Source organism: Stenella coeruleoalba, assembly GCF_951394435.1.
Source record: "Stenella coeruleoalba genome assembly, chromosome: 5".
Taxonomy (NCBI): domain Eukaryota; kingdom Metazoa; phylum Chordata; class Mammalia; order Artiodactyla; family Delphinidae; genus Stenella; species Stenella coeruleoalba.
The window spans coordinates 63,282,771-63,295,061 of NC_137150.1; the positions used below are offsets into that span (position 1 = coordinate 63,282,771).

At 39.1% G+C, this 12,291-nt stretch overlaps 1 protein-coding gene across 3 annotated transcripts in view; it reads right to left on the reverse strand.

Moving 5' to 3' along the window:
* IGF2BP2 (insulin like growth factor 2 mRNA binding protein 2) overlaps nt 1-12,291 on the reverse strand; it is a 158,916-nt gene that overhangs the window by 34,493 nt on the left and 112,132 nt on the right. For 2 of the 3 annotated variants that reach the window (XM_079922532.1, XM_079922530.1), the window contains exons 3-6: nt 8,483-8,531; nt 7,445-7,496; nt 3,716-3,779; nt 1,413-1,685 (exon numbers count right to left, since the gene is read on the reverse strand). In XM_079922532.1, coding sequence (XP_079778658.1) covers nt 1,413-1,685; nt 3,716-3,779; nt 7,445-7,496; nt 8,483-8,531 — 438 coding nt within the window. The remainder of the gene's footprint in view (nt 1-1,412; nt 1,686-3,715; nt 3,780-7,444; nt 7,497-8,482; nt 8,532-12,291) is intronic. The other variant, XM_079922531.1, reaches the window with a different exon arrangement.

Sequence of the window (12,291 nt, forward strand, 5' to 3'; positions counted from 1 at the left end):
ATTGATTGTATCCTTTTTCACTCTGGCTGTCAGAAAGCCCAAATCCAAGTCTCTGGCCTTTTTCTAAAAAAATGGGCACACACTTTGAGAACTAACTCACTTGTATTTAAACTTGCTGCATTTTTTTAAATGATTTTTTTTTAGTTACTTTATTTTATTTTTTGGACACACTGCGCGGCATGCGGGATCTTAGTTCCCCTACCAGGGATTGAACCCAGTGCCCCCTGCAATGGAAGCGTGGAGTCTTAACCACTGGACCGCCAGGGAAGTCCCTAACCTTGCTGCATTTATAAAGCCACTTTAAATAATCTTTGGAACAAAAAGACATACAAATAAAAATCACTTTCTCAGTGAAGAAAACTTGGGAAAAAAGGGGACTGATTTTAAAATAAAGGAAACACCACATAGTATTTGCCCCCTGTACTATCTCATCATTTCACTCCTATGATTTTAAACTCTGGGACTCATGTAAGTGTTCATTATTTGGAAGTAACTCAGTCACTTTGCAGAAAACAGTGTTTTCTCTTTCAGGTTACAAGACACTCAATATCCTGAATAAAATGCACTAGGCATGTGAATAACAAATATTTGTCAGTAATTTGGTGCTTTGTAATTTAAGTGCTTTGTAATTTCCTTCAATCTGCCTGACTGTCCTAATTCTCACAACACTCCTGGCTTACAGAAGAAGCAATTGGTGCTCAGAGACCTTAACATTTTTTCTAAGATCATATAGCTATTAAGTGGTAAAACTTGAACAAGGGTCTTTGTTTTCAAGACCTGTGCTTTGTTCATTACATCATGCTGTGGTCTTATGAACACACAAACTCAGCAACCTCACAAGTCACTTTATCCACTACAACTCCTACTACCAATTCAGTCTCCTTAAACAGACAGAAAACTAAACATAAGACTAATGTACTTTATTTATTGCTCAATGTAACAGTGACTCACCCATTTCCTTTATGTAGCTATTTGCGAGACTCCCTAGGTGGTCTCAAAGAATGACTACCACCCAGGGCTCTGACGCAGGAGAGGAGGCAAGAGCTAAGATACGTGGGTTCTAGGGTCCCGTAAAGTTCAGCCCCATACCTCTGTTGTTTTAAAAACATGTAGATGTGTTCACAGGTATCAGATAGCTTATGAGAACAATTCTTGACTGTGAGGTCATTAGTACCTTGTTTATGAACTATTAGTGTTTCAGGGTATGACCTTTAGGTCACTGGCATGAAAGCTCATTAAAGCCCCTGGGCTTTGTGTTAGTCTGTTAGTAGTTCCATTTAAAGAAGCCATAGTCCCATACAGCACAGCCCCCCGCTGCTGATGCAAGCAATAGCAACCTGGGAATGGCCGGGACCCACCAGCACTCAGGGGACCCCTCAGAAGGAAGCAAAGGAAGCCCCGGAGGCACGTACCGGGACTGGGTCTGCTTAGTGATGTTCTTTATGGTCAAGCCCTCCTTTCCGATGATGGCACCAACAAACTGGGTGGGGACCAGGATCCGCAGCGGGAAATCAATCTGTCTGGCCTGAGAAGAGCCCCCAGGGGCATGGCCTTGCTCCCGGGAAGAGTGGTCCCCACGCTGGGCTCGCTGAGGGGGCGAAGGGGAGCTCACCTCTTCATCCGGGATGTAGGAAATCTTGAAGGAGTAGTTCTCAAACTGATGCCCGCTTAGCTTCTCGATGGCTCTGAAATGCAGCAGGGGCAAGTGAGCTTTGTTAGAGAACAGTGTTGGAGAAGACCCCCCCAGGGTCAATGGACCGGTTCATTCACTCTCCTTTACTAGTTGCCTACGTGAGTGCCGTCCTCGGCACTAAGGATGCAGCGGTGAGCAAGACACGTGCCATCTCTGCTCCCTCAGGGCTTGTGGTTAACAAATTAAACACGTAATTACAACGTGCAGGCCTGGTCAGACTTGATATACAATGTGCCAGTCTGCTTTTTTTCACCACTCAAGGCTGTATCCCCATCATCAAAAACTCTTTGTAAAATACTGGCATAAAATTGTCCTTTTTTAAAAATTTTAATTGTAATACAGTTATTACTGAAAATTCAGAAGTAGATAAGCACAAATAAGAAAAACATCCTAGCCCATCCTATAGCTTTCTTAAATATAAATATATTATTATGTATACAAATGGATTAATACCATACATACTACTTTATAACCTTTAAAAACAGTTAATACTCTAAACAGTTTTCCAAGTGATTAAATACCCTGCAATTTAGTTTTTACTGGCTGTTTAACATTCTATTGATTTGCCATCATTTTTGCAACTGATTCTCTATTGTTTTTTATATATATATATATATATATATATATATATACATATATGTTTCTAATCTTTTACTACTACATACAGTATTGTCATGGGCATCTTTGCAACTACAACTTTGCAAACAGGACAAATTCCTAATGGAATTGCTGGGTCAGAGAGCAGGCAGAATTCTAACATTTTAAGTCATTATTGCTCAGTGTCCTTCTGGAAAGGTTTCAACATGTACTATCCCATAGCAGCTAAGAGAGCACTTGTTTCCTTGAATCCTCAGAAGTACAAAGTATTATGATTTTAAAAGACTTATCAATTTGATAAATCCCACTATTGCATCTTAAAAACTATACACGAAGTGCAACCATTTTTTCACGTGTCTTTGGCAGCATGTGAAAAAATGAACCCTCTTCTACAATGTTATTGTTTAGGGTTTACGAATTTATTACAAAGCAGCACTTTTTGAATTCAATAAAAGCAACAAAGTAATATCATGTACAGAGGGCCTACCTAAGTAGCAGATGGACAAGAACTCTAAAGGTTCAGTTGTTGGTATATGTATCCTGCTTACATACGTGTGCAAAAGTCAACAGCAAATGACTACTGCCTTTTTCAATGCAACATGAACATTTTGAAAACTAGTGGTAGGAGAATGGGTTAACCATGTATTCATGGGTGTGGCAACCTTGAAAAAGAAATAAAAGTATAATCCTGGGACATGTAACCAATACAGATGTTATGCCACATGTGACCATAATTCTAGTTACAATGACCTGACAGGCACTTCATGGACCCTCTACAAAAAGGAACTTGTTTTTGTTGTTGTTGTTTTTTAAAAAAAATTCAGTCCCATGTGTGTTAACAGCCAAGCTCACAATTAACCAACAATGAAGCAATGTAGCCATGAGTGGGATTAGGAGGTGAATGTGAGTAGGAAAAAGAACCTGAGCCAGGTGCTCTTTGATGAACCACTCCTAGATGACAATGTTCCCTTGGGCTGATGTCACTAAGGTGGATCCCTCTTTTAATATTCATAGAGGGAAAATGAGGTTTCAGCATCCATTCAATGAGTTTGGACAGAAGCGGGCCTGGGCTTCTTCCTCATGGTGCACGGAGGAAGCTCCAGGTGGAAGTGGCTCCTAGTGGCCATCAAAGCAGACTCTAGTGGACACAATGTCACAGACGTGGTGCCCTCTATTCCTGACTATATCAAGATGCAGCTCCCACCTCGGTTTTGATACCAAGGCTCAACATTTTTCAAGATAAAAATCTCTGTACAATCAACAAACAGACACTCTGGTATAAATGCCCTGGGGCTCCACTGATGTGTCAAAGTTCTGCATCTTTTCAGAAAAGGTTTATAAATACAGGACTCAATGGAATTCAAAGACAAGCTCCACTCCCCCCCACGCCCAAATTTGAAGGGAAATAAGCCCAAATCCACTTACGTTTTTGCTTCCTCTCTTGTTGCATATGTGACGTTGACAACGGCAGTTTCTGTGTCTGTGTTGACTAGGAAAGAAGCAAAAACTACATTGTCATAGAAAAAAAAAAGCTGCCACCCTCTGGCTAATGTAAATAAACTTATTTAGAGAAAAATGCACAAAAAAACGTCACTGCCCTATCTCTTAGAGTTACTTGAATCTCTCTCTTTATTCATGCGCGTTCATAGGAATTTGTAATCAACTGTATATACACATTTGTAATCCATTGTATATACAACTCAAAACTACATTTTCACTAATTTTATCAACACTTTTGCACATGTATATGTATATGCACATTTTCTTTGGATTTTTCACTTTTAATGCCTTCATAAAATTGCAGCAAATAAATGTGCCATGACTTTTGCCTAACCATTCCTTAATTGTTGACAAATGGGTTATTCACAGTATTTGCTATTCTGACTAGTGTTGATAAAAATCACCACTGTTGCAAATATCACTTGATTTGTGTTCTTCTGAATTATTTTTTTTAGAGTAATTTAGAAAGAAAATAATTGGTAAAAGAACATAATGCTTTTTAATGATTGTTTTCAGATTATTCTCCTAAAAGTTTGTATCAATTTATTGTACCACTATGAGTTTTGTTATAATTTGCATTTATTTAAAAATAACTGGATATATGTATAAAATAATAAGAAAGTATTTTAATTTTAATTCTTCATTCATGGATAAGGTTGAACTATTACTATTTTTGTTCCCCTCTGATAGACCTCCTTGACTGACTGTGTGAGTTAAATCTAGTAACTGTGTACAATGAATAAAGAAAGTTGACAATTCCAACCCACTTGACTGAAGAGAACACATAAATTCTAAGAGTGGTTAATAAGGGGTCACTCTTGTGAGTTGCTTTATCTTGATTCATAATTGCTTGCCTCTTCTTCCAAAGTCAGACATAAAAAATGAATTCAAACAGCAAGACAAAACTTTCTCAATCTAAGTCAGTAAACTTAAACCAAAAATACTGGTTTCCCCAAAACCAGTAAACATAACTAAATCACATCCTCCCCCACTAAAACATTTAAGCTATTGGGAGACTTGGAATTAACAACATTAAGGTGAGGATAATTCAAGAAAACCACAGTAGAGGTGCTTTTCAAAATAATAATAAAACCCTATAGCGCAGGGATCCTTAATCTTTTTTTATTATTATTTTTTTTTTTTGCGGTACACGGGCCTCTCACTGTTGTGGCCTCTCCCGTGGTGGAGCACAGGCTCCGGACGCGCAGGCCCTGTGGCCATGGCTTACAGGCCTAGCCGCTCCGCGGCATGTGGGATCTTCCCAGACTGGGGCACGAACCCGTGGTCCCCTGCATCGGCAGGCGAACTCTCAACCACTGCGCCACCAGGGAAGCCCTTTAATCTTTTTTTTAAAAAACATTTATTTATTTATTTATTTGGCTGTGCTGGGTCTTAGCTGCGGCATGCAGGATCTTCGTTGTTGCATGCAGGCTCTTTGTTGAGGCACGGGGGATCTAGTTCCCTGACCACGGATCGAACTCAGGCCCCCTGCATTGGGAGCCTGGAGTCTTATCCACTGGACCACCAGGGAAGTCCTGGGATTCTTAATCTTGAATCCATGTTAGAGCTTCAGGAATTCTTTACTCACCCTCCCCACTTCCCTGCAAATATTCAAAATTGTGGGTACATGGATTTTTCTGGCTTATAATTTCCATATGATTCTCAAAAAGGTTAAAGACCACTGTTATCCAATAACTTCAAAGTAGCTGCAGCCCTTATGGGGAGGGGAGGCATAATCCTCAGGAGGGAACTGCCACTGAGATTTACGTGTCACCGGTGCTGAGCCCAGCCCTTGCCTTGGCCTGGGGGTATTCGTTTTGCTCTCTAATACACAGAGAGGTCCTCATAGTGCAAAATAGAGAATGTGCAGCCCACAACCATCCTCTTTCGGTGCTGACACACTGAATGCTACGAGGCCTCATATCTGCACTTCGTAGTGCTACAGATGAGGTTGAAGACTCCAAAACGGGAGGAAGGCTGGCTTTGAACCTCCCGAATAAAGCTATCCACTAGAAGTCTCAGATTCTCAGATTTTGTTCTACTCCTTAGTCATATTCTTTGTTCTTGAAAGACATCTGTCTTCAGGAAATCAGACCTGTGATTCTGGGAAAAACTGAGCTCCACTGAAATACTTTATTTCATTGGACATGAAAGCTCTCCTTAAAATCCTACTGAAAATGTTTTCCTGCTGAATCAGGAATCACCTATGAAACAGAACAAAACAACACCCCAGTACTTCTATCCCGTAGCTGTGAGGCAGCTAGAAACTGGGTGCTCTCAGGGCACAGGTGCCATTGGAGCTGTGAACTGCCCCCAGGGACCTGGAGTATTTCTTCTTTGCATGGCACTGTCCTAAGTTTAATAACATGGTCTTAGTTAGTAACTTCTACAGGTTCATGTCTGGAAGGTCATCCTGCCTACTAAATCCATTCCTTATTAGAATGTCTTCTTTTCCATTTGAGGGAAATAACAAGAACTGAGAAAACAGAATCCTTGTAAATCATGTCTTCCTTCTGAGCTCTTTCCCTTCACCTTTGGGTATGGGCAGTCAGCAGTATGAAACTGCCTAATAATATTTTTAATATTCAGGAGTGGAGAGCATCTGAATAACTACTGCTTTAAAACTATTATATTAATTATACTGGTGGATAGAACAGACTGCATATGAGAAAATGGATTCTCTGTGATTTTTCCTAAGTGAACTTTAACCATTATGTATGACTCCACTGTCTGTAAATATTTATTCAGGTTCTCTCTGGGTGCCCCAACTATTCAGTGATACAGGAAGGGTAAATTTATTCTCCCCATTATACACATGTGGAAACTGAGCCAATAAGGTTAAGTGACTTTTACAAGGGCTCACAGTCAGTAAGTGACTGAATTCATAGTCTGCTTTCTAGGTCAGTGCAAAAATAATCTTTATCACATGTTACTGCCTGTCCTATCAGGAGCTTAGAATCTACTTTTCAGGGACTCTTAAATAGCTACATAAGATATCAGCTGAGGTACCCTTTTTTTTTTTCTTTAAAAATCATAGCACTTCATGTTTTAGAAGACAAAAATAAGGGCGGCAGGAAAAAGAATATATGTTTTCTGGGGATTTACAGCATTGTTCCTAAGACAGAGGCTCTCAAATGAGTACACACAAAAATCACTTGGGGGTGCTTGTTGAACATACAGATTCATGACTTCTTCCCCCGTAGTCTTAATTTGTAGGTCTGTCTACGGTGAGCCCTAGGAATCTGCATTTTCCCAAGCACTCCAGGCGATTCTGGGGTAGGAGTCCTACACCTTGAGAAACACTCTGCGCAAGATATTAGGGATATGTTATTCTTAACCAGGAAGAGGAAAGCTGTAATAGTGTAAATCCAGTTACTTCTAAGTGAATTAAGCTTCCCCCACCCTGACAGCATTTGTCCAGTGCTTGAGTACATTAAAGAGTATAAGAAAAATAGCCTGAAAACCATTCTTTGAAAAAATCGATATAGACGGATATAGACATCTCTCACATACAGATATACAAACATATACTCTAGGAAGCTTGCTTCAAAGGAATTTGAACTTATTATTTGTCCTTGGATTTGACCCGACCTATAAGAAATAACAGGTAATATCCCTCTCAAAATTCAATAGTCTAATTTCGTCACTTATTACCTTGTTCGACATTCTCCACTGTCCCATACTGAGCCAAAAGTCCATCCAACACCTGAAAAAGAAGCTTTGCTGTCAGAATTTCAGGTCTTCCATAAAAGCAGCTAGAACTGAATAAATGTACAGGACTTTCAGGTGCTTATTGGCTCTCAAGTAATCTGTTCACTGAGGAAACACAGCAGAGCTTCGAAGTCTTAGTAATTGTTAACAATCACGTTCATCATGATGGTTGGAACCCACTTGCTGCTTTTGAAATGAGAAGCAGAATAATGTACAAAGATCACTTCTCCTTTCTGGAAGATTTAACCTTCTTCCTTCAGTTTTCCTTTAGGGATCTCCTTATTTTACAAAGTAATGAGATATGTATATGTTCAAAATTTTCCACAATGAAAATTTTTTTTCTTAAAGGAATAAAAACATTAGACAAAACATTCTGTTTCCTTTAAGGCTATTTTGATTTTGTTTGGGTTGGGGAACATGGGGCAGTATGTTTTCAATAATGCGGTAAAGCCACTCCTCATATTCTAGCTTATTTTATTTCAAGGTAACAATCTTGTAAGAAGTTTTACAACTCCGAAAATATGTCTTAACTGTTATTCATAGCAACTAATTCAAAATAAACAAAAAACTTGCTCAAACTAACAAAGAACCTTCTATTCTTATGGGTTTTCCATTTATTTTATTTTTCCCCAAATCGTAATTTAGAAAGGTAAAAATCTTTTATAAAATCATGGGATAAAAATCACAAGCAAGGTATGTATTTTGTTTCACAGTTTGTCTGTTGATGCTTGGTTTCTGAGAAGACAGAACATAAGGGATCAAAGTGCACATCCTGCACAACGAAAGGGACAAATCTGACCCCAAACTCAGGGCAGATCATGCACATTAGGGGCACTGAAGAAGGGAAAGTCTGAGGACCTCTAATTCCTAAATGTGAAAGGGAACTATAAAAAAGGGAGAAAATCCCTTATTAACCCATTAAAAAATAAAATGAGGAAAGAGAGCAGGAAGATAATAAATATAGAAATGACATTGGCCTACCTCCCACTGCAGGTGAGGAGGGATGTTTCGAATCTGAATTTTCCTGCTCCTGTAAAAGATAAAAGCACAGACACAACAAACAGGCTTAAGACCACAGTTTGAGTTTACTTTCTCACTATGTTCACCAAGACACCAGCAAGGGATTTTGATTGTGAATCAAGAACATCTTGTTTTAAGCCATTCGTCAATTTCTCCCTTTATGTCTGTTAGTATTTGCTTTATATATTTTAGGTGCTTCTATATTGGGAGCCTAAATGTTAATGAGTGCAATATCCTCTTCTTGTATTGATCCCTTTATCATTATATAATGCCCTACTGTATAGCACAGAGAATTACACCCAACATTTTGTAATAAGCTATAATGGAATACAATCTGCAAAAAAAAAAAAACCACACACACACAAAAAATGAATGACTATGCTGTACACCTGAAACTAATGTAATATTGTAAATCAATTATACTTCAATTTAAAAATTAAAAGAAGAAAAAAAAAGAGCAGCTTGTTTTAAAACTTTCAATTAGGGACTTCCCTGGTGGCACAGTGGTTAAGAATCCGCCTGCCAATGCAGGGGACACGGGTTCAATCCCTGGTCTGGGAAGATCCCACATGCTACGGAGCAACTAAGTCCATGCACCACAACTACTGAGCCCACGTGCTGCAACTGCTGAACCTGTGTGCTGCAACTACTGAAGCTCGTGCTCGGCCTAGAGCCTGTGCTCCGCAACAAGAGACGCCACTGCAATGAGAAGCCTGCGCACCACAATGAAGAGTAGCCCCCGCTCGCTGCAACTAGAGAAAGCCCGCGCGCAGCAATGAAGACCCAATGCAGCCAAATAATAAAAAAAAAAATAAAATAAAACACAGCTGTTTTAAACAAATAAATAAAACTTTCAATTACTTTGAGGAAAAAAATAAAGAACAAACCCAAGAAGTCTGAACAAGCTAAAGAAACAGGTTAGTTAGATGCAAATCTGCCTTTTCAATTTCCTACCAAAATAGTTAGAATTTAAATTGCCACACATGTTCTAATTATAGAATTATTCCCTTCCTCCTCAACATACATAGTCCTGCAAGTGACCCTACCCCAAAAGGTACCTAGGCTCAAACATGAGAGATGGAATACATACACAGTAGGTTTAAAGAGGATCTTACCTAACAATGCAGAACTTCCTTTTCAAAAATTATTTTTATTTCTAATAGGTAATACAGTCCTAATTCAAAAATCAGGACACTTTAAAGAGGTATTCCATGAAAAGTCTTACTCGTTGCTTGTGTAGCCTTCAGTTCCTTTATGCAAATACTAGTAAATACAAATATACAATCCTATTTTCACCTTTTCTTATAGAAATATTTGCATATTCTGCACACTCACTGAATCTTGTTTTTTTCACCTAACAGTAATGTCCTGAAGATCTTTCTACATTGGCAGATAGAGAACATCCTCATTCTATTTTACACTACTCGGATGTACCAAATATCCATCCCCTATTGATGGATATGTGGGCCTTCTCCTGCCTTTTTATTCAGAAGATTTTTCTTTTTTTCTAAGATATCTGATAACTTTGAGTGATTTAGATCATGTCTTGTTTTTACTTAAGCGTTAAAATTAGATAGAAAGAAGAATAGAAATACGAAGATAAGAATTTTTCTATCTTTGGAGAATATGTTAGATCCCAGAAAGAAAACACAAATCAGCATTTAAATATTAGAAGAGGTCATTTCAATGGAAGGGCCTGGCACTGAAATCCCATAAATATCGCCTTTGGGGGTTGCAAGAGAAGAGATGTGGTGGCCAAAGTGTAGCCCCATTACTTTTCCTTTCCTTCTTGTGTAAGAGGTATCAAATAGTTGCTATATGCAGCCACACATTTCTCCATGGCTTTAATCTGGGCAATAGCCACAGAAAGAAATGTTACAATTCATGCAGAGAGGAAAAAGGAGAGAGACAGAGAAGTACACAGACAGGGGAAACAACAAACAAATAATGAAGGAACTGAGGGGCTCCTGTTTCCTCTGATCTTTTTTTTAAATTAAGGGGGACCCCATCCCTCTGTTCTAGATCCCATATACTACTTCTGTCTTGTTTTATTTTTAAAAAAGAGAACGCATTCATGCTTTACCAGAGCTGCCTAAATGACTATACAAGCCATTCTGTAGAACCTCTAATCTTGTGTCAGGATAGGAAGGCGAAAAAAGAACCAGGAACTAATTTCTGCTTCTGTGCTATGAAGGCTCATTCCTGACACTGCCTTTGGCAAGACTTCATAATAAAACTGCTGACACCATCCCATACAGTGGCTACATGGAATGCTCCACAAAGGATGTCACAAGCCTAACTATTTATAGAAAAGGCATCATAATTTACAAGAAAATTGAATATTTCTAAAGAAGAATATTTTTGTTATCTCCAAGTATAAATAAACATTGACTACAACTGCTAAGCAAGAACTTATTGATAGAAATCCTATGGGAAGAAACTTCTGCATAGACACTAAGATTTGAATAGAGGAAGATACTGTTGCATTGTTATGACAAAGAATGCAAATAATCTAAATATCCACAAGCAGGGAGATGAATAAGTAAATCATAGTAGAGTCATAATACTGAACATTATACAGCTGTTAAAAAGAATGAAGTAGGGCTTCCCTGGTGGCGCAGTGGTTGAGAGTCCGCCTGCCGATGCAGGGGACACGGGTTCGCGCCCCGGTCCGGGAAGATCCCACATGCCGTGGAGCGGCTGGGCCCATGAGCCATGCCGCTGAGCCTGCGCGTCCGGAGCCTGTGCTCCGCAACGGAAGAGGCCACAACAGTGAGAGGCCCGCATACCGCAAAAAAAAAAAAAAGAATGAAGTAGACATGTATCCACGGTCATAGGACACTCTTCAAGGCATAATGTTATAAGATGAGCGCTAATTACAGATTAGGTTTGATCTGTTTTTTAAGAGCACAAAACAAAACTATATGTCATTAAGTGTATATATATGTAAATGCACAGAAAAAGGTAGCTACAAACATTTGGTTGGTAAAACGGCACATGTACTTTTTATTTTAGCTGCTTCTGTCTTGCTTGCTTTTTAAAAAAAATGACATGTTCATGTCTCACTTACTTTAAAAAATTAACACTTAAAACTCCTACCAGGGCTGCTTTCATGAATCGAAAAGATTCATTTCTTTAAAGTATCCTGGAACCCGCTTTTAAAAAAAAGAGAAAAACCCTCTTATTTTCTCCATAATTATCAACAGGTTAGGTATCCTTCTTGAAATCTTATTTAACGAAGTATTAATTTGTTTGGCAAACCCCTTTGTTCACAGGGTGTAAATAATAAAACTCTGCCCAGTCCAGATGATCCCGAATCCTAACTGAATGGGTCTAAAACAATGATGCTTCCCTGTAATATCTGGTGTGAGGACTGCACATCAGGCAATCAGTTGAGTAACTGGAACGTTCGTTAAGCAGGATTCTCTAACAAGCTAGTGTGTCGCATCTCTAATTTTAGAACAGGATTTTAACCCAGGAACGAAATTTTAACCCAGAAACGAAAAGGGGAAATAGAGATCACTGCAGTAGAACCCATTCAACTGGAGTTCAGTCAGGTCATCTGGGAGAACATCCTGAGAGACTGTCTTTCAGGATCAGGAGTGACCAGGATCTTTGGGATCTGCTAACTTCCATGACATCGTCTGGACACTGTGCCTGCTTGTCAGGGCACCCAAGATGCCCAACCCCTTTTTCCCTGGGAGGGATGTCTGTGTGCTCTTCAAAACCCAGCTCATACTTGCAGACAATTCCAGGGCATCTCCAAAAAA